Genomic DNA, 22369 nt, shown 5'->3' on the forward strand with positions numbered 1-22369 from the left:
ATGTAGTCTTGTATTAATCGGAGATTTATCATTTTCTAGTCTTCTAACTATTGTAAATCACTTCATCATTTGTGTAATTATCTCATGATGTGAACCAAACCCTGAGAAATATATACCAGATACTAGGCCGTGGCCCTAAAACCTAACTAGTATAGTATTTTTGTTTTTGCTCAACCAATCCAATGGGAATTTTCTCAAAAAAGAAAGAAAAGGATAATTTTTCAGGAAGAAACTTTCAAGAAAAAAGAAGACAAAATTCCAGTCGGTGAGATTATTGCTTTCTTCATGCATGGACTGCTGTTCAGGGAGGGATTTCCATTTTTTTGCAAGCATATTATTGGCTCCTATATTGCTATACGTAGAGAATTAGAGTCAGTAACTAGAGGTCGAAGAGATTAGGCTAACATGGAGGTAGGTAGCTTATCTTATATTAGTTTGTTTCATGCTTTTTCTGTGAGTTTTCATCTTACTGTGCTACATTTTAATATTCTTTAATTTGCGTACTATAATTGTGGCTTTCTTTTCATTTGATTAATTCAGAAGTGGTTTCGTTGGGTGAAGTTGGTTTTCCCTATCATGAATTTTTGTTTATCAACGGCGAGAGGGGATTAATTCAAACTTGGGTCTACTTCTGAATTCTATGACTTGTTTGGAAATGCTTTTAAAATAACTAAAAGCATTTTTAATGAAATTAATTTTGACACTTAAAGGGCTTTTTTAGGATCCACTTGGATTTTACAAGGATTGATTTCAAAACTTTTTTCACCAAAAGCGGTTTCATCTCGTTCTAAAAACACTTCCAAACAAGTCTAAGTCATTGTGGATCTAGAATGTATATATTATATTAATAATATTGGACCTTTGGATTTCAATATATGTCAACAGCTTCAGGAATGTTATGAACTTCATGGTTAAGACAAAGACTTCTTCCTCAAACAATTTGACAACTGGAGGCACTATATAAGTACTCCATCTTGTAGTTTAATTTTTGCTTGTAATTTTATGTTCCATTTGTTTCTGCACATTTCGTGCTCATAATGTGACATTATTCTACTTTTCTTGCGTATTGGCTATACAATTTCAATTTTAGATTGTATTGCTTTTAGCATATGTATGTTTTAATTTGGTATGGATACGTTTAATTAGACATGAGTACAATAAAAATAAAAATAAATAATTGCAGTGCCTAGTAAAATGTATCCATTTCAAATTAAAACATACATATGCTAAAACCAATTATCCTCTTCAATAAAAACAATTTTTTTCTCCGGCTAGCATCAATATCATTTGCTAAAATTTCTATTCATTGACCTATAATATTGATTGACTCAATCCTGACACTGAGAATAATTTGTGACCAAATAAATTACCTCATTAAAGAAAAGCGTTGCGCATGTGTAAAGATGTTCTTCTTTTCTTTTTTTTTTTTTTGTTTGCTACCCCACTCGTAAAGGTGGGGCGTCCCTATTAACCCAAGGGGCTTAGATAAAGATGTTATTATTGAATCAAGCTGATAACGCGTGATTCAAAACAGGCTTTTCGTGTGTGTAGGGAGTCTAGTTCATAAAATTCATGGTTTGCCCCAGTTTCAACTCTCCAGTCCCCACCCAAACAAGTATTTTACTTGGGCAATATGTTAGCAGAACTCCTCCCAGTAATCGCTTCTCAAGGGCATTTTACGACGTTGGAACAATTTATGGACTTGTGTTCCAAATCTAGACTACAACGATAAAGCTTTTCATTTTTACTCAATTATCGTTGCTATAATAGACGAATAGCGAAGATTTAATTAAATTGTCAAAAGCAAAAATAAACTTGGAATGTGTATTTGCTCAACAAGGTTCGAATCGCGGCAGCGGAACATACTGTTATCGAACTACTGAACCTGCGTATGGTTTCCAGAGCTTGACAATTCTGCTTTCTGTTCGCTGTCGATTAAATAACCCAGAAGCTTCATATCTTCCCTAAGCAAATCCAGTACAAGGTATATCCTTTCTGAACCAAAATGTGACATATCTCCCATAACAAACTCATGGATTTCACATCCCAACTCAATCCAGCTCGACCCTCTATTCTTCTAACCCCATGCTCTCTAATCAACGCTCTTACTTTTGCCACGCCATCCCACATTCCTGCAGCAGCATAGGTATTGGATAACAGAATATAATTGCCAGAATTGTCTGGCTCAATCTTGAATAATTCGGCTGCAGGCAACTTCAGCCAGTTGGACATTGCGATGGACCCTGCACGCTGCAAGTAAAGCGCCCCATACAGCTGAAGGAGCTGCAAATGGCATCTTACATATAAGCTTGTACGCTTCTCTGAGGCATCCGCCACGACCAAGAAGGTCAACAACACATGCATAGTGTTTCACAGAAGGATGAATTCCATGTTCAAATGTCATTTGTTTAAAGTACCTCCTGCCCTCAGTGACTAGACCAGCATGGTTACAAGCACTCAGAACGCTAAGAAAACATATGCCATCTGGTTTTATGCCTTCCCTCTTCATCTCCTCAAACAAAGAAATGGCATCTTGACCCAGTCCATGGTTGGCAAAGGCTGAAATCATGGTGCTATAACAAAGCAAATCCTTTTTTCGGGCCATTTCAAATATTTGTACAGCCCTTTCAATGCTCCCACATTTTGCGTACATGTCTATCAAACTAGTGACCACTTGCAGATTAGACAGAGATGATTGTCCCAAAAAATCACCCACAATGGATTCTGCTGTACCAAGAACTCCTAATTGTGAGCAAGCCGAGATGATTCCCAATACAAAAGTCTCATCTGGTCCAACTCCTAGCCTCCTTGAAGTGTTTATACATCTCCAAAGCTCTGCGAGGCTCCCCATTTCGCGCATAACCCCCAATTATGGTAGACCACGAAACCAAATTCTTCTCAGGCATCTGATCAAATAAGCTCCTCGCACTAGTAATATTGCCAGATATTATATAACCATCCATCATTATAGTCCACGAAGCAACATTCTTATTTGGCATAATATTGAAGAAGTCTTCTGCAAGTTTGATATCCCCTGCTTTACATAACCCCGAAATCATCAGATTCCAAGTCCCAACCTCACGGATTGGCATTGCTTCAAATAAAGAGAGAGCATTACCAATTTCACCGGCATCGGTGTACCCAGAAATCATCACATTCCATGACACCAAGTCTTTGGTTGGCATTTTCTCAAAAAGAAACCTTGCCTCCGCCATGTCCCCAGACTTCACACATCCACATATCATGCTTGTCCATGAAACTGTATTCCTCTCAGGCATCCAATCAAAAAGCTCCCTCGCAACATCAACTCTACCATTACCTCCATAGCCTGAAATCATCGAATTCCAAGAAACCACATCTTTTTCATTCATCTGGTCAAATACACCCCTAGCGACATCAACTTTGCCACATCTCATAAACAAGTCAATTACCGCATTTTGAACGGTCAAGTCAGAACCGAATCCAAATTTCAAGACAAACCCATAAATTGCTTCCCCATCTTGAACTCTACTCTGCCTAGCTAAAGCCTTGAGAACGGACTGCAAAAGTAAAATTCAATGGCCCAACGGACTCACCATGCATTTGGGAAAACAGATACAAAGCTTCTTCATATCTACGATTCTCGACATGCCCATGAATCAAGGCAGTCCAAAGAAAGGAATTTGGTTGAGTAATTTCATCGAACAGCTTGCGGGCATAGTCGATAGCTCCAAAGCGAGAGTAGAACCTAAGGAGCTTGTTGAGGACAAGGTGGGACGAGAGGAACGAACCGGTGACTAGGAGATGGGCATGGATGGATTTCAGTGGTCTGAGAGTTTGGCATTTGTGTACAAGTTTCAGCAGCGAGTTATTCATTTCATGGCGCCAAATGGGAGGAAGAAATTCTAACTTGTAACGGTCACATAAAGTACTTAAAATTAATGGCCAGCTGGGAAAATGAATAACGGGCCTTGTGCATTGGGCCCACTGAATTGATTACAAGACGATAATCTAAATTACTCTAACCTAAATCTGCACTCGAGTGTCGTCTAGTTCAGGAAAAGATAGTTAATTAACCTCTTCTTAAGTACTTTTTTCTTATTTTTCCCATATGAATTTAGTCATTTTGGAAGTGGTTTATTTGTTCTCTAATTGGAGAACAAAATTAATTACCTATATACAACTACACTCCGTAGCAACACCGTTCAAATGATAGAAAGGAGGACCCCCGGGGTATACGTAGGAGGAACAAAATGCAAGACCACGAGTAGCATGTGTGCATGCTCTTAACCGCTTGAGCTACAATGCCATTGGAGTTCAAACAATCGATATTGAAAACCGTAAAAGAGTAGATAATGGGATTCAAAACAACTTATAATTCTTCAAAAAAACCTTGACCTCAAGGTCGCCAATCCTCCACCAAACGGCATAAGCCAACAAAGAATCAGCTGCAACTCTATGTAAGCCTCTCATCTGTGTTTGTATTTAGAATACATGTAAAACTAAGGTATCTCACTATATTCAGTCCTCTGACATAAATTCCATGAGCGAAAATGTCCAGCTCCTTCCCCTTCTTCAAGAATATCTGAATTCCTATTCATACCGAAGCTGATGACCCCCCGTTTCAAAAACAAACTTTTGAGACCTACCAGAAAGAAAATGAAAATGTACGTAAGTTATGCTACAATACGCCGAGTTACATGAACCTAGCAAGTGACCACATGCCAGTGTCTGGGTATGAGAGGGCAGTAGAACCAGCAAGGCAGATCTTCGACATAACTTCATTGTTCATGTTTCCACCCGTGAGCTCCATGTTTTATCTGTAAGCAATTTCCGGGTAATTTACATGAAGTCCGAAGTTGAGAATCTCAAGCAGTTCCAGGCTTCTAGATAACAGAATGAACAAGTTTGACATACCAGCCCCTTTACCAGAATCCCCCTGTTTGTCAACGAACAATTTGTAGAACTTAAGAATCACTGAAGCAGCTGAGATTGTGATTATTACGAGGCTACAAACAAGTTCAATTGAATAAAACAGCGCTGTCATGATTTTTGAGGTGTATTCCTCCCTGGTCTTCCGTCACTTGATTCCAGAGATTTCTCATGGTAATTCTTGTTATCTGATGATGAATAATCAGAAGTTTGGCTTTCGACAATCATCACTGACTGGCTCTCAGCAACGTTCGATTGTCTTTGGTTTCTGGACTTCTCAGGAGCTTTGCGGCTTGAGGACACATATGATATACCAAATTTCTGCCCATGAGTTAGTCCTTGGCAAACCCCCTGCACAGAGAGAAATTTTCAGTCTGACTTCAAAGTGATACTATTACTACCCAAACAAAAAAAATTTAATTATGTATTTTCTGTAGTTTTTAGTTTCCAATTAGAAACATTTAACTTTGCTATAATTCCAAAAATACCCCAGTTCTTCATCCCACTAAATTTAACAAAAACAGGGCTTCATTTTATAAGAGCCACAAGCACATTAAAAAAGAAAAGACTGCAGAGCGAGCACGAACTAAAATCCAGTAAGACAGGCATAATAGATTCAAGAAGAGAAACGCCTGGTATGCAATTCTCACTTTTATCAATCCTGATATAGAGGTAGAATCCGACAAAGACGAGTCTGAAGGAATTCCATTGCGGACCCTTCCATATAAGCTACCATCATAAGTTTCTTGAGAATTACTTGGAACATCGGAAGCTTGAGATTCATTTCTAATGTTGCCAGTGTTACAATAAGCCCCAAAATATGAACAATGTTCCTGCACAAGAGCTATTTCAGGGGTTGCAGGCAATAAGTGGCCTTCGGTACTAAATATGTACCTGCAAATGTAAACATTTTCACCAAACAAGGCAAATATGAGACATTTTCACCAGATATGGAAAATATAGATATCTTAGCTCTTTTATTGAGATAAGTTCCTGCACTGAAGCATCATGAAAGGAATGTGCAGAACTTACATGTATGGCCCATTTTCAACAAGGTTATCTGGTCCCACAGCCAAATCAAAAAGAAGCCACAGGTATTTAACCTAATTATACTACAGGTTGTTAATATCGTGTAATAGAAGATGAAAAAGAAAACAAAAGAAAGATAAATGAATGTAAAAATCGAACACGATACAGTGATGCTAGTAGCAGCAGCCAGGATAAAGAGTAACCAAGACTCTCAAGTCCCAATTAACCCACTACCATCAGATGGATATTTATCAATAACAATCTTACTCTACTGAGAGACTACATGAAGAAAAAAAAAACATTTGACTTCAAAGTTCTTACCGTTTCTGCCAGGAAAAAGCTCTCCATGTGATCTTCCTGCTTGTGGAACTCAACATCTGATATATGACAATATCCACAGGGGCATCGTGCACTGTGCTGCAAGCTGGCAATCATGTCTCGTCCAGCATCAAGATATCTACAAGAAATACAAAAGATGACTAAAGCCTATACTGAAGTGTCCTTTTCTTTAAACTAACGTAAATGTCCTTTTTTCCATATTCCCTTTATAACAAAACCTGAAAAAGGGTCCCAAAATTAGAAGTATTTCTGAACTTACTTTGGATCTCTAGTTGCCTTATAGAGCCAATATGTGCTCTCCATTAATTCTGGACGCAGTGGATAACTTCTTTGTCCATGCTAAAAACAAATGTAGACTTAAATATTACAAACGGAGTTGATATAGTAAAGTGAAATTTAAAATCCATACTATAGAGAGAATTATTGATTGAGAAAATAATTCCAAGAAAGTCAAAATAATAAAAATATGAAACAAAAAACTGAGAGAGTGAGAAAGGACGGATGTGATACCAGAGAAGCTAAGTTTAATTAATTTGTTAATAGGGACACTGATCTAGAAATATTCATGGACTGCCTACTATTCGTGAATTCATATAACAGCTCCATGCCCCAGAGGCTTAACCAGGCCAAAAGTTCACGCCTCAAACTATGACCTGTCTGACCATCTAATATTGCCTGTGGGATAAGAAGAGCACTATGGAAATTTTTACCTAACCATTCACAAATCAAAGGCAGACCACAAGTGCTGATAACCTTACGAAAAATTTTATCTAACATACCCCAAAATACAGCTATATAATTTTCACTTATGAAAAATGGTTTTTAATTAGATGCATCAAATCATTCACAGTACTATTAGTAAAATAAGAATGATAAAATTGGTATTAGGATAGGGGAAAAAACATTATTATGGTACCTGCACACTGAGCGTAGCGAGATTAAAGCCCTCCGGAGTAAAACCATATCTTTTCCACACACTAAAGAAGGCAGTATGAGTTCGAATGGCAGGATCAATATCTCCAGCTAAAACCTTCCAAAATATAAGGTAATCAGTCTCACTGAAACCTAATGGGCAATTTTGAATTATCCAGTCTCCACTGTAGAAATGTTAAATCTTTAACAACATGTTACAAACCTGAAGTCCGGGCCAGAATGCTTGCAAACTGTTAAATAATGGCCAGACAACAGCAGCAGAATCCATATTTACCTCTACATACCTACAAGCGTAGGTAAAATTGGCATGCTATTAAGTTAAGGAGAATAAAAACCTATAGAGAAATTAAAATAGTTACAGCATTTACCAAGGATCATTGTAAAGATGGTGCATAGCAGCGGCATAAGCTTCTTGAAATATGAAAAGATACTCTTCATCTCCAAACAATAAATAAGCCTGGAATGGTAAACAATGATAGTAGGAAAAAAAAAAAAGCCATGAATACACAAAAACCATGTAAACCCAATATAAAATAAAAACATACGAGTCTACAAAGGCATAACCACCAAATCAAGGCTTAGAAAAAACTAGGAAGGGGGACTACGGTTTTCCTGCTAAAATAACAATAAAAAACAAGGACTCCTCAACATCACTTATTGTAAAGGTCCTATGGGGCTACACCAAACTATTGAAAATGACAAGCCAAAGCTCCCTGTAATCAAAACCACAAAACTGAAGAAAGTTGAGGTTCCACCATAAAACCAATTGGCAATATGGGGAGTAGCCCAACCTCTTATAAGCCCACGCAAAGTCCCTCCTCCCATCAATGTGGGACTCATTCTCAACACGCCCCCTCACGTGTGGCGAAATTTTCAAGCCTAACACGTGGACAACACAACGGGGTGATGTGGAGGGTGTGTGGCCGTTTGGCTTCACACGTGGGACAACCTGGCTCTGATACCATGAAGAAAGTTGAGCTTCCACCATAAAACCAATTGGCAATATGGGAGTAGCCCAACCTCTTATAAGCCCATGCAAAGTCCCTCCTCGCATCAATGTGGGACTCATTCTCAACACTAATTTACATTAACAAGAATGCATTGTCTTCCAACAATCACAGTGATTACTTTGTCTCATGTCTCCCTCTCAACCCCAAAAAATACCAAAACTAGCACTGCAACTTTTTAGTCCTAGTTACCTTATCTTTCCAATTTAACTTCCAGGAGCTTTTGTAATCAGTCCTGACATAAGGATATCAAGTATCGACCTAGTGACTGAAAATGTGCTAATGCCCATTTCAAAAATATAAATGTAATAGCTACAGAAAAGTTTCACCTTTCCAAGTGAAGTTACACACCTTTAGAAGATACTCATAGAAAGAGTCAATACTAGTTCCTATTCCAGCATCCTGCATAGAAGCAGAGAAACGTAAGTATAGGTAATGCTCACGAAGAACATAGCAGAGAAGAGTGCTTGATGCCGGCACAGAAATCTAAAGAAAAAAGAAAATACCAACACATCATAAAAAAGTGACAAAAAAGAATAAACTACTAACTACCCTATAAATACATCTAATTCAGGCCTTTCGAAGGTCAGACTAGACATTCAGATAGGATAAGAACCCCAGTTATGCATTTGGGACACAATTTAGGCAATTTAATGGGACAGTGGGATCCTTGCAGGTTCACAATCCCAAGTTAGTAGGATGACCAATCCCACTTAGTAATAATGGATATCCCAGAAGCATTGGCTTAGTGGGTTTAGTCCAGTACAATCATATCAGGTCCCCAAAAGATGGCCTAAGGGTCTGTCAAACTAACAACATCGAAATCAATAATGTGGTAGTGGAGATAATGCAAGGGTGAGTTAACTCTAAATCCGTCGACTGCAAGTTGTTCAATAACAGTGGCTTGAGTTTCTCGACTTTGCCTTAGGATTAGTTAGTTCTATTTCTCTATAGCCGATTGGAGAAGGTTGATCAGTATCATTAATATAAAATCGAAACAAGGATATACAACGTTGTTTAAAATAGTAAGGTGAGGCCTACCCCGAATGTGTATACCAACTTCTATTTCTTAAAGTAGAGTTATTCACAACATAAATGCCCCAGTTTCAAGCCAAAGTAAAATTAACCACTATTATTATTGCGGTCAGCTTTTCAAACTCCAGATGAATCAACTTAAGTTATATATCTGATTTTCCCATACGGTATGATGATTAAGAACCTTTTATCTTGATACTACATCTACTGACTCAGAGTTGCATGTTTTGCAAAGTAATCATGTTAAAAGGAATGTTACCTTCTGTGTCCATTCACCTGTAAAAACATTAATGTGAGCACCAACTAAATTGAGCCTTGAACGACGAGCCCAAAGTCCACGCACTGCATTCTTGGTAACTTGTTCAAAAACTGCAATCCCCATAAGACAGAAAAAAGTAAACTCTCCCTTCGATGAGAAAGAAATCCAAAAACAGACAAAATGGAACCGACCAGTCAGAGATGAAATATAATGGAATGTAAGATGGTAAAGAACACCGTACTTCAAATATTGGCTCTAAAGATGAATTATAAGAAAGAAAGGTCACAGTTGCAACTTCAACACCAAACAAGATTGCAAGTAAAAGTGAGCAAAATGCATTTTGGTCTACAGGCGAAACCCAAGAGCATGCTTCTTAGAAGCCAGGGTTCAGAGGTAGCTACTACTTACTGGGATCTTTTGTCAAACGGCTGAGCACTCCAAATTCCAAAGTCAAGGTCCCACCACCAGCTGTCGATGTTATCTACACAAACTAAAACTGAAATTTAAAAACGTTTGCCCAAACTAACAAATAAATACTAGTCTTGATGATGGTTTATAAACAAAATTAATTGAGTTTGGTTAACAATTTAGACCTTCACTTAAACTTCAGCATGAACATGGCAAACTTACTTACCCAGAAAAAAAAAATGGCAGATCTACTCATTAGTTGTTGTAAAAAGTGTCACAGACACAGGAAAGAGTAAAGAAAATCGGACATAAAAGAGAAAATGTTGAGAGGCTTTGCCTTGCTTTCATGTTCATCAACTCCATGCATTAGATTGACAGATCCAAAAGGAATTCCTGCAATACAAGACCGTTTAATAAGGATATTTAAAATACCAGTACTATTCATACACTTCTGCAACTGGAAACAAAAAGTTTGACATTCAAGGTCCGGTAGACAATTGAACCTTTAAATAATGCATTTATAATTTAGTTAGCTACAGCATGCTTTCAATCAAGTTAGTTACAATCATCCCATATGGCTTGTTATGCCCTTTTAAGCCTTCTTGTCCATACCAAAATCAATTGGTGTTTTTTAAACATATGGCTTGTCATTCCATATGATCTTATCTATTACTATTTTTAACAGAAAAATAAAAGGCACTCATAATTGTATTCCCTGCAGGATCTCTACAAAAGAAATGTCATCATTTTCCTAAATTCATATATTTTGAGCAAACCTCTGAAACATTGGGAATGACAAAGACTGCAAAACAATGAAGGTTCAGACAAAAGAATCTTGCAGAGTTTTGTGTGTATTAGATGAAAAGAATAATCCAGTAAGTATACCTGAAGGAGTATCAAATGCAGGTAACAATCTCCGGGCAAGATCCTCAGCTAAGGTAAGTAATTGATTGTCATAGTTTGGAATTTTCATGCCCTGAAATGGACGGATGTAGAAATAATTCAATAATGATCTTCAAATATATAAATTCTATGACATTGCACTCCAACCGATTATAAATGAAAATAGATAACCAAATTTCTCCCCAGTAAACTTTGATAGAAAAATCAGATAAGTGATATTGCTATATGTATCTTACAAACTAAAACATCTCCTTTCTTGAAATATCAGACAAGTGATATCGCTATACGTATCTTACAAACTAAACCATCTCCTTTCTTCAATTTTATCCTTCTAATATTTATATGTTTTCTTTCTTTCTCCTAGAAAGTGGAAACATAGTTAAGCCAGAGTCAAAATTGAGCTCATAGCAGACATTCATCATATCAGCACTAAAAGAAATTAAAAAAACTAATCTTACAGTGGTGCCATTAATGCTGAGCAGGCAGTCGGGCATTTACTTAGTATCATAGATAATCAAGAGAGTTAAGGTTGGTCCCAGGAAAGTTTTACTTTTAATATTATATCAATGAACCCAGAATTTCCCATCCCTTCTGGCGGGTAAATTTTCTTGCTAACTACTCATTGCTGGTTCTTCTTGAAATAGCGAACAAAAGAGAAACAAAACAGCCACAAACCAATTCTCTCATAACTCATTAGCATTACTCAGACCAGGTGACTGCCAGTTCTATAACCCCTACCTATGTTTATAACTTTGTATAATAATGTGTACTCGTATGTACTTAAAAAGAAGGGCACTGTACACTGTTCACTGATGGCATATAAAAGGTGATTTATGGATGTGATAAAAAGGTGAAAGATTGATACATAGAAGTACGCAACTAATTAGTACCGTGGAATAATCACTTGCTATAAGATGTGCAGAAAGTAAACCCCCAAGGACGCGGATGGTAGTCTCAAAAACAGATACCGTCTTATTCTGCATCAGTACAAAGATCCCTAGTTAGATTGACAATGTCGTCTACTATCTAGAATTATTTAATTTACAACCAATGCAATAGTAAAAGCACACATAAATTTATGATAACAGTTAGATAAGAGTCATAAGGAAACAAATTTCATAATTAGGGAAGACCAACATATAAAAAGGAGAATTTAAATAAAAATCAAAAGAGCAACACATCATATTAGAATGAGAACAGTCTGCCACTGTACCTCATGAGTCATGGTATGTTATTAAATACATACCATGTCAACAACTGCCACATTTCAAATCATGTAAAACAGCCTTATGTAGTGTTAATTAAAGTTAGGGATAACCTTTGATTTGAACCAGACAACCCATCAACCTAAAAGCCCTGTTGTCAAGTGAGCTAACTAATTATTCCACAAAAGGAAACACTTGAAGAATCTAACCAATTGTTCCAAAAGAAAGAAAAGGAGTTCAATGTGAACCCCTATACATGAGCATCACTTGTGCATCCTGAGTTCAGATTACCAATGAAGAGGGAAAAAAGGAAAGAAAAATACTACTCACTATATCAAACTGTAGTGTTTTACCAATCCATTCAACAGAGGCGGCAAAGTGTTCTCGATCACCAAGTAAAGCTAGTGTGTCTAAGGAGTCAATCTGCAACAATGGTTCAGCAGAAGCATCACATTAGAGCTTAGCAAAAAAAAAAAAAAAAAAAAGAGTGTCTTAAACAATAAAGTATATGCAGTAGAGAGATTGGAAAATGAGAATTTGTGATTTGGATTACCAAAGTTAGGGCATAACCACCAAGCGAATCTTCACCTGCACAAGAATGAGGCCTTAACTCATCCAGAGGAAAAGCATGCTCCATATATCCATTGAATGCATGATAAAACATTTCCCTGACCTACAATTGAAAATATATATTTCCAAATAGTTAGAACGCCACATTGTAAGTTGCAACAAATGACAAGTTAGCCCACCAACTTTTAGTGTTCTTTAGAAAATTTCACATGGACCACAAAAATATATAACAGAAAGAATCACAATTTATTACTTTGATACAGCACAATAAAAATACAAGGATAACATCCTACATTCTTAACATGTAGATTCTCAAAGGGAGAATCCGAAGAAAAAAGGATTCTAGTGTCTTTTTTATTTGCATACAAATGCAATGCAAGACTGAATTGAGAAAGTTGTTAAAAATGTGTAAAATTGAAGCAAACTGATTACAAAGTGGATATTCATAAGGCTAATAAAAAAGAACAATGCTTAGCTACTCAAGGATGAGTAGGAACGCCTACTAAAAACTCTTTCTGTTGGAATCACAAAGCTTTCTGCTTATGATCAGAACCGTTCATATTGTGAATCATACTGTAAAGACCTAATTTTTAATTTATATTTTGCAAAGGCGATCTTTATAAAGTGATTTATAATATAAACAGTTCTAATCATAAATACAAAGTTATGTGAATTGACAATGAACAATTTTGAGTAGGAACTCGTAGTCATTCTTTCAAGTATTATACAATAGAAAATGTAAGAAATAATAACAATAATAAGTTCACCAAAAACCAGAAAAAAATTATAAAAAAATGAGAAGTCCTGATTATGATTCAGGATCGAGAAAATACACTAACAAGCAATCATGGGTGACCTTCCAAACTCAAAATCCAAACTTTTACAAATAGTAATTAAAAATCGAAACTTTCAGCAACTGGCTAGGTGAACTACATTACACTTAGATTAAATCATTATACACTCAAATCAATTAATTCAAAAATTGCAAACACCACCAATCCTTTGCAAATTGAACTCTGGATTGTTCCGAAAATCGGGTTTTTACAACCAAACGGCCCCGAAACCGCTTCAATCTCCCTAAACCCTAATTACGAGAAATGGATGGTGAATTGAGGATTTACCTCGTCCCGGAGCTGCTTGGCTTCGGCGGGAGTGACACCGTCGGCGAGAGCCGCGCGGATGAAAGAATCGGAATGGAGTGAGAGCAACAAGAAGAATGATAAGATTGGAAGTGAAGATTTCAGAGCTTCCATTGCCGCAGCCAGTATGCGTTTCTGAATTGGTGTTAGCTGTCGGGTAAGGAAGGGAGGAAGAGTTGTACAGTTGCAGTAGTTAGCTCTGTTACAATCGGGTTTTTTGGTGCCTCGGAGCGCCGGTTTCGGGTCGGCAAAGCAAGTACTTGTCTAATTTAATTTGATATCTTTATCTTTGAATTCAATGGTAAAATAAAGAAAGTGCAGATTTTAATAAATCAAACTTGGAAATAAAATAAAATAGAAGTTTTTATTGTACTGACATAAATTATAAGTTAGAATGTCATTAAATGGCTGTGTGTGTATGAAAAATTAAACTAATAGGGACATTTTTATATCAAATTCAAAAGGCGCACCTTAGCTCGGGTGGAAAGATGGTTTCGTTATTGTCTATATATAAAGAAGGGTAATGTTATATGTCACATCCCGTCTTGGGCCTCTATTATATTCTAGGCTCGACTTCACCGTAGCACGATATTGTTTGCTTTGGGTCCTTACCACATCCTCACGGTTTTGTTTCTGGGAACTCAGACGATAACTTCCCAGTGGGTCACCCATCCTGGGATTGCTCTCGCGCGAACTCACTTAACTTCGAAGTTTCTATGAAATCCAAAGCCAATGAGCTCCCCAGGAATTGCTCTCGCGCAAACTCGCTTAACTTCGAAGTTTTTATGAAATCTAAAGTCAGTGAGCTCCCCATATAAGACTTACAGGATCCACTCTCCTGGGCGATGTGGGATGTCACAATCCACCCCCCTTAAGGGCTATATGTCCTCGTCGGCACATATCCGGGCAGGGATTGGCTCTGATACCAAATTGTCACATCCCGGACCAAGCCTCCACCACATCCCCCCTTAAGGGCTCGATGTCCTCGTCGGCACATATCCGAGCAGGGATTGGCTCTAATACCAAATTGTCACATCCCGGAACAAGCCTCCACCACATCCCAGGCTTGATTTCATCGTAGCACGATATTGTCCGCTTTGAGCCCCTACCACACCCTCACGATTTTGTTTATGGGAACTCACACGAGAATTTCCCAGTGGGTCACCCATCCTGGGATTGCTCTTGCACAAACTCTCTTAACTTCAAAGTTCCTATGGAACTCGAAGCCAATAAGTTCCCAAAAGGCCTCGTGCTAGGTAGAAATGGGAATATACATATAAGGCTTACAGGATCCACTCCCCTGGACGATGTGGGATGTCACATTATAGAGATTAAATTTGGATACTAAATTTGAAAACTAAATGATGTGTTATCAATAAGAATGAGCATGTTTATCAACGCTTAAGTAATAAATCAATTATCAACTTCCATGTCCTTTAGTTTTCAAAATTTTGTCTACAAATTTAGTCTCCCTAGTATTATCTTATAGAAAATAATTATTTACTAAATTAGTAAAAATTAAAGGACTTGCCTCATAACATTGTTTTTTTTTTTTTATTGTCAATAACATTAGTATTGTAAGTTTAGATAATCATTTCCTTTGATTACTATTTTATTTTTAATTTTAATTTTGTATAGTAGAGATTGAGAAAGTATATGTGGGATCTGAAGAAAGGTGAGGAGAGTATGGTAAAGAAATTTGAAAGGATGTAATGACATGGCAAAATGAAAACGAAACATTAAAAACTGAATACACAAAAATTAACATGGGCGCATACAATAATAAATTAAATTAAATGTTTACCAAACGACAGAATTTGGAACAAAGAGTCATATTTACATGCGCGTCATCCTACCCTTTCAATAAGTGAGTGTAAATAACTTCCACATATAGACTTTTCATCTTTATATACAAAGGGAGAAGGCAAATTTAGTAAAATATTTATAATACCCATCCCTTCATACAACTTTTAAATAATTTAATTAAAACGGACAAACTAGTAACTTAATAATAAATAAATAAACCCTATAGCAAGTTACTAACCAATTTTTTTTTTCTTTTAACAAATGATATTATCTACACTAAAGAATAAATAAGTGAGTTAAATCTCACAATGAAGTAGCAACAATATAGTTAAATTTATCTTTAAAGAGAATCGAACTTCATTGTAATCAAGTTTTTTTTTTCTTCAAATAAAATTAAAATATCCAAAAAATAATAAAGATTAAGCTAAAAAAAAAAAAACAAATTGCCGCACACACTAGCGTGTGACACGAGGCTTTTAAATGACTAAAATTGTTTTTAGATAAAATATTTTTAGATTAAAAAAAACACTTAAAAGTACTTTTTTCAAGATTAACTTGCATTATTACTAAAATTTGATTTCAAAAACATTTTCTCTAAAAGTGATTTTTTTTTCTTCTAAAAAATACTTTTATTCATCTCCCAAACAAGCCCGTAGTTTTCGAGACAAGCAATACCACGGCCTGCATTTGTCGTCGGCCGCATAAAGAGAAGCTGGATACGAACAAAACGCAAGAAAAAACAAGCTCAGGCAAGCACGTCATAGAGTAAAACGGTTTCTTAAAAGCAATCAAGTATAAAAACTAACGTAAATAAACTAGGGCACCATCCAATTCCAATATGTATTTCTCAATCAGCACCAAGAAGTCCGTGCCGTGCCATCCAGGGATTTTGTGATCCTCACTACATCACAAGTTTGTACAAATTCTCAAAATAAATCAAACCAAGCTCGGAGTGAGTAGGCATGGAGTTAAGACTAATTGTTACATAGAGCGGTACGCACCGCCTTTCAACTTCATTGTCAAGACGGAGCTGTAAGAATTCCACATAAGCAACTCAAGTGATCGAATCCTTAAAAGCAAAGGGTCTCATCGGCACCAAGCAACTTCCACTCATCCCTGCAAATATGTAAGTAGTTATGAAAAGGAATTTACCAACCGCATTAAATCATGATAAATCACATCAATTGTACAAAAAATGCTAGTGTGAATCAGACTTTTGATCACTACGAAGAGCAAGTACAAAATTGGCTCTGAAATAAATAAAAGCAAGCACAGCACTCACGATATTGAACATAACCCATAGCTGGTAGCCTTGTGTGACTTTTAAGATTCTACTCATTGAAGAAATCCACTTAGCATAGTATGGTTACCTAATGATAAATGAAGAATATACAAACAATAATGGCCCATAGTTGAATTATACTCAGTTTTTCGGCTTGAATAATTAGCTCAAATCAATCGGGCTGAGATATACATCCAACTTCTGTAAGTTAGCCAAAAAATGCCCAGCCACTGCTCTTATGCCTATCTCAGCGCAGACGTACATCAATTCAACCTAAATCAACTCCTTAAGAGATTTCTAATGTGGCCCCATATACCAATATGGCATATGAACTTCATAAATCACAGGAAAAGGAATGCGGCCACTTCCTATCCTACCAGGCAATTTTGACCCTCCTGTGTGCAAGAACACCAAATCCCCGGTAATTGTGCACTGATAGCATATATTTATCATCCATGGTCCATGGAAACGCGTGGGTAGTAAGTGCAATATATGTGTGCTTGACGCAACAGGGCCAATACCTATACGCCCAGAGTCAGATAAAGCGCAGGTACTCATTTTAGCTCTTGTCAAAGGGCTCTGTAGCTGAAGCATGAAAAGAGGTGCATATTCTTATAAAAAATGAAAACAGATACTAAAACCAGGTAGCCGTAGGTTATACCAAGACCATTAGCAATTTCCAAGTTTTTTTCTTCATATAAGGAGATATATTACTAGACAGACTTTTAAAAGCATTGTAACAAATTTCCAAAAGAAAATACTAGACCTCATGAACAGATGCAAAACTTAAACACATCTAACATTAACAAGTAACTCGAACCTGCTGCTTTTTCTTCTTTGGCCTCCTCTTTCTACGGGGTTTATGAGCGTCAGAGTTGGAGCTCAAATTACTACTTTGACCCGCAGTTGAATTAGAGGATCCCCTAGCTTTGAACGAAGTTCCACTTCTGCCACTTGATGTATTGCTATTTGATGTATTGAAGGAAGTTCCATTTCTGCTATTTGATGTATCGCTTGATGTGGCCATTTCAGCAATGCTTTTTGAGAATTTTTGCTTGATGAAGGACCAAACCTTGACTGAGCACGAACAGAACTTGGGCGAGAATTGCTGGACGGCCGGGGAGGAGGCATCAAAGCTCTAGCAGAAATCTGTCGCTATTTAAGAAATTCAGGTGAGGCAACAGAAATATAAACAATCAATAATACATATAGTTAATCACAGCAGTACAATAGTCAACAGATGGGAAACCTGATTTCTCTCATCACTGGACATGCCAGAAGTTGCTTTTCCTGAAGCACTGGACACCGGTTCCCTGCAAAACAGATAGCGAATTTTGATGCAACTTCCATCAAAACGGACCATATTTTTAATAAATAGGCAAGGTACATGAAAAAAAAACAACAGATTATACACTAATTCATATAGGTTCTGTTAACTTTTAGCTTTGCCAAGTAATATATAACCAGTGGGCTTGTGTTATAAGCTTTCTATTCCACTCCACCTTTTTTTATAAATCTGTTTTTTTTTTTTTTTTTTTTTTGATGAACTGGAACTTACACTGCAAGTTCAACTAACCAATCAATGAGGGAATATCAACACAGTCCATTACAACAAATCAAACATATAACCCTATCTCAAAACAAAAAGTTCTCAAGAACAAATTATGACATCTCACTCTCAATTTTAATTATTAGTGTAAGAAACAATTTTACTGCTAAAAACAACAATAAACTACAAACAGAACAAGTTGGAAAATACTTTGTACTCTTATCTGTCCATTCATCATCTGCATCTGCTTCATCACTAGAACTCCCATTTAGGAAGAAATCATCTTCGCTCATATCCAGAAGCCCATCATCCTCACTCCCTGTTTCTGTAGGAAGTCCAAAAATAGACAGCATTCATATCAGTGTAATAAAATAGTTCAATAATTTGTAACCCTCAGATCATGTTCATAATTGATAATTAAAAGAAGAAAAGGAAGGTAAAACAAGCCTCCTGGAGAGAAAAGATAAAGCATCTAGCTTGGCAGGAATGCGGAAAGAATAATTTGGCAAGTGTTTTTGTTTGATAGGTTATCTTGCAGCCATTCTTACCTGTACGGTTAATTTCATCTGAAGACCAGACGTTTTGCTAGGTATTTATCCTACATTTTTTAAGCGGTATAGACCCTTTAATGAGCATTCAGAGAAGACTCAACGAAGTTAGGTTTTCACCCTCAAACAACTTTAGAATACTAAAAACTATGTATTGATGTATAACATCAGGTAGTTATTGCTTATATGGAGAATGTTTGACCTGATCTTATAAAGAATAACTCTACGAGAAAAATTCTGGTGGAAGTAAAGCATAAAAGAAATACCTTCCAAATCCTTTCCGCTAGCTGCTGCAGCAACTATATTTGCCTTAATCTGCTTTCGCAACTTATTTCTCTTATCAATCACATCTGTATCTTCGCCTCCAGTAAATAGAGAGACATACTTTTCGGTCTTGGGAAAGAACTGGTGGTCAAAAAAATATCAGCCTTTTAGTTCAACATTATTGGAAACAAGTACCATGTTATTTCAAGAAACAATTTAAAGTCTGTAACAAGTAAAATACATTCGGCTCTTCTCTAGTAAGGCAAGTCAAGTAGAAATTCACATTTCAAGTCCAATATCAGCTTAAGATACTCTGATGACAGAAAGAAAAAAAAAAAAAACCAAATTCCCAATTACAAATGCCATATCCCCGCATCCACATAAAAGGAAATAGACCAAGGACCATTGCATAACTTACCCTAACATATTCAAGATCTTCTTTCAATTTCGAAAGGTTCACAGAAACCTCTGCGTCTTGTGCCTGACCCGATGAAGCACGTTGGAGTTTCTCCAGGCGTCTTACTCTTCTCTCTATCTTTCTTCTTTCTACAAAAAGCACATGCTATTTTCACCATTCGAGTAAAACACAAACCACGGATGCAATTAAGCCGCAAATCATACAAGAATTCACCTATAAAATAACTAAAGTAACAAACAAAATCAGTTCATCCGTACCAAAAAACTTTATCTTCCTGTCACGCATAAATATTTTGCGTTCCACAGCGAGACGGGAATGAATCTCCTGTTGTTTCTTGAATCCTTCCAACTTCTTTTCCTGAGCCTCCCTAACTTCAGCTGGTAGATTCTTAGAACAATAATCGTCGTGTTAGGCCACACTTCACAATGATTATCACTTCATCAATAGCTAAAACCAGAAAGTTTACTATTACAAATTTATAATCTTACAAAATCGACAGAATACTAATCCAAGCGGTATTGGGCCAGAAAGTTTCCTATTACAAATTTATAATCTTACAAAATCGACAGAATACTAATCCAAGCGGTATTGGGTCAGAAATTTTCCAATTACTTCAAATTCCTATGAAATTCAGAATACTGTATACAGTTTCCTCTCTCTATATAGATACACGCAACAGGGCTAGCAAAGAACTCCAAGGTGACTGAAGTTCAGTCACTGAACCCCCCAAACCACACAAACCCTCACCCTAAAATCGACCCCAACTGAAGCAAAATCGAAATGGAATAACGGAAAACTGAAAGTGGTGGAGATTGGGAAGAAAGAGCGAGGGAGTACCTTACGGAGCATGCGCTCGATGGAGCGAATCTGGTTTTTGAGGGTGACGGACTTGGGCTTCTTCTCCGGGCCCAAGGCCGACTTGGACCGACGTCCGGCGGGGTTCACCCGCCGCTTGCTGTAGCCACCGTGAGCCATGGCGTTGCCCCTCCAAATTATCGCTGTGAGGGCTTAATAAGACACACGGACGGTAGACAGCGAGCAGCAATTTGTTTTGCTTAAGAGTTTTTCTCCTTATTTAAAAAAATGAAAAAATATACAAAAGTTTTCCACACGTCGTCTGACCCAATTCCGTCACAAATTGGTTTTTTTTATTTTTTATTTTTTATTGTTTTTTATCTAAAATAGTTTTTAAAATTGGCATAATTTCACTTTGATCTCTAAGATTTAAAAGTAGTAGAAATGGTCCTGAGTTTGTTTACTCTCAATTAATTTTGTCTTTTGGTGAAAAATCTTTGTTAAATAAGACTGAACTAACAAAAATATCCGCAATTTAATACACAATAGGCCAAAATAATTGGGAAATACCCTAAAATATGATAATTTCTTAATCTTGAGACAGAAATAGGACAAACTGGCGATGCACAAGCCATGCATACCATGCACAAAATCAAAATTATTAAAATAGCCACAATCAGGACTTAGTGAGGGATTTCAGATATTTCGCCACTATGCAATGAAAGTGGAGGTCAATGGGAAGTGGTCAACCGTTGACTACTACAAGGCACTTGCCGTTGGGGCCACTCGCCAGGTATAATTTAATTTGAAGTTAATTTGAAGTCTTTTGTGGGTCCTTCGTATTTTGTTATATGTTAACATTCTGTGTGTGATTTGTCATAAATAAGGACCTTAATGTTTAATTAGCTCAATGTTATCTTCGTATATTAATGGAATTCCTCTATTGTTTCCGATGTTGGTTTTTTTTACATACAATACAATAACCGGTACTGGACATTATATGTTCAAGTGATGCACATCGCATGTACACGTCATACACATGAAATGAACAGAACATTCACAGTACATTGCTGCATCAGGAAGCCTTAGAAGTACAAATGCCAATATAAGGCCCTTGAATGCTAAGTAATAAAATAAGGATTACATGCTCAAACAGAAACCATGTGATTGCAAAGTGTACTAAAATTAGACTAACAAGCTAATTACAACTAATGGCAACAAAAGGCCCTTGAATGCTAAGTAATAAAATTAAGAGTACATAATGAATACTGAAACAAAAATGCCAAATTTGTCTAAAATTACAATTACATACTAAGTACTAAAATTATGATTAGGATGGTAACCCAATTGTTTGGTTATAACAATAAAACTACTGAAATAAATGGTGTCCACATAATGATTCACACAAATTCATCGACCTCTGATGAACTTAATGGCAAGCTTTAGTATGAAAAAGGCAAGTTCTCAAGTTGTACGTGGTCAATTTCTAAGCCCGATGATAGGTAGTCAGCAAATTTCACTAAAAAAACTCTACAGTCCGACCCACTAGAAAATGACAACTCTAGGTTACAACACAGTACATATTAGACATTTACAATTAAGTTTAAGATAAGTACAAAAGGAACATACCCATTCTTCTGTTGGACTGCCGTTTGCCCTCGCCAGAATCTTAAACGGTTTATCCATCGCTTTTGAGGTTAGGTTCAAATCGCTTCATGCAGCCTAGAATCTCTTCGCCTTTAGAAGTTGGGGTATTACAAAACACATATGAGTAAGTTGTTTCTTCATTTTTGACCACTGTGACCTTGACCAATGTGAATCGTAAATCGTGATTGTGCAAAGTAAACGATAAACATCAGCCAACATCCAATGGTCGTCATTCACATGACATAGGATGAATACTTGGTCAACATCATTCCATGCACGCGTGTAAATTCAAACTACAATTTACGAGGATTTATGTACTCAC

General features: G+C 36.7%; 2 protein-coding genes and 1 pseudogene across 4 annotated transcripts; all 3 read right to left on the reverse strand.

The window, feature by feature from the left end:
- Nucleotides 1-1716: 1716 nt before the first annotated feature.
- On the reverse strand, nucleotides 1717-4018 carry LOC125477327 (annotated as a pseudogene).
- A 317-nt stretch (nucleotides 4019-4335) lies between these two features.
- LOC125477423 (alpha-mannosidase I MNS4) lies at nucleotides 4336-13999 on the reverse strand. 2 transcript variants are annotated; one of them, XR_007258503.1, is made up of 18 exons: nucleotides 13721-13999; nucleotides 12583-12702; nucleotides 12360-12452; nucleotides 11715-11801; nucleotides 10807-10897; nucleotides 10259-10314; nucleotides 9922-9994; nucleotides 9514-9623; nucleotides 8571-8621; nucleotides 7581-7669; nucleotides 7415-7496; nucleotides 7196-7309; nucleotides 6539-6618; nucleotides 6262-6397; nucleotides 5944-6014; nucleotides 5562-5805; nucleotides 4897-5262; nucleotides 4336-4799 (listed from the first exon to the last, which is right to left on the reverse strand). XR_007258503.1 is itself a non-coding variant. In XM_048584507.1 (17 exons), the coding sequence occupies exons 1-17, from the start codon at nucleotides 13850-13852 to the stop codon at nucleotides 5023-5025; spliced, it is 1869 nt and encodes a 622-aa protein (XP_048440464.1). In that variant the 5' UTR covers nucleotides 13853-13999; the 3' UTR covers nucleotides 4336-5022. The 2 variants fall into 2 exon arrangements, 1 of the variants encoding a protein (XP_048440464.1); XM_048584507.1 differs by having other exon boundaries at nucleotides 4336-5262.
- Nucleotides 14000-16355: 2356 nt separating this feature from the next.
- On the reverse strand, nucleotides 16356-20656 carry LOC125477452 (rRNA-processing protein EFG1-like). 2 transcript variants are annotated; one of them, XM_048584582.1, is made up of 8 exons: nucleotides 20443-20656; nucleotides 19863-19992; nucleotides 19606-19733; nucleotides 19190-19328; nucleotides 18586-18700; nucleotides 18076-18139; nucleotides 17647-17975; nucleotides 16356-16660 (listed from the first exon to the last, which is right to left on the reverse strand). In XM_048584582.1, exons 1-7 carry the CDS (start codon nucleotides 20578-20580, stop codon nucleotides 17709-17711), a joined length of 981 nt encoding a protein of 326 aa, XP_048440539.1. In that variant the 5' UTR covers nucleotides 20581-20656; the 3' UTR covers nucleotides 16356-16660; nucleotides 17647-17708. The 2 variants fall into 2 exon arrangements, with proteins under 2 accessions (XP_048440539.1, XP_048440538.1); XM_048584581.1 differs by having other exon boundaries at nucleotides 17647-17981; nucleotides 20443-20655.
- Between the last annotated feature and the right edge of the window lie 1713 nt (nucleotides 20657-22369).

Source organism: the organism of the source record quoted next, unplaced genomic scaffold (genome assembly GCF_019419815.1).
Source record: "Pyrus x bretschneideri cultivar Hongxiangsu unplaced genomic scaffold, Pyrus_bretschneideri_v1 Contig21, whole genome shotgun sequence".
Classification (NCBI taxonomy): Eukaryota; Viridiplantae; Streptophyta; class Magnoliopsida; order Rosales; family Rosaceae; genus Pyrus; species Pyrus x bretschneideri.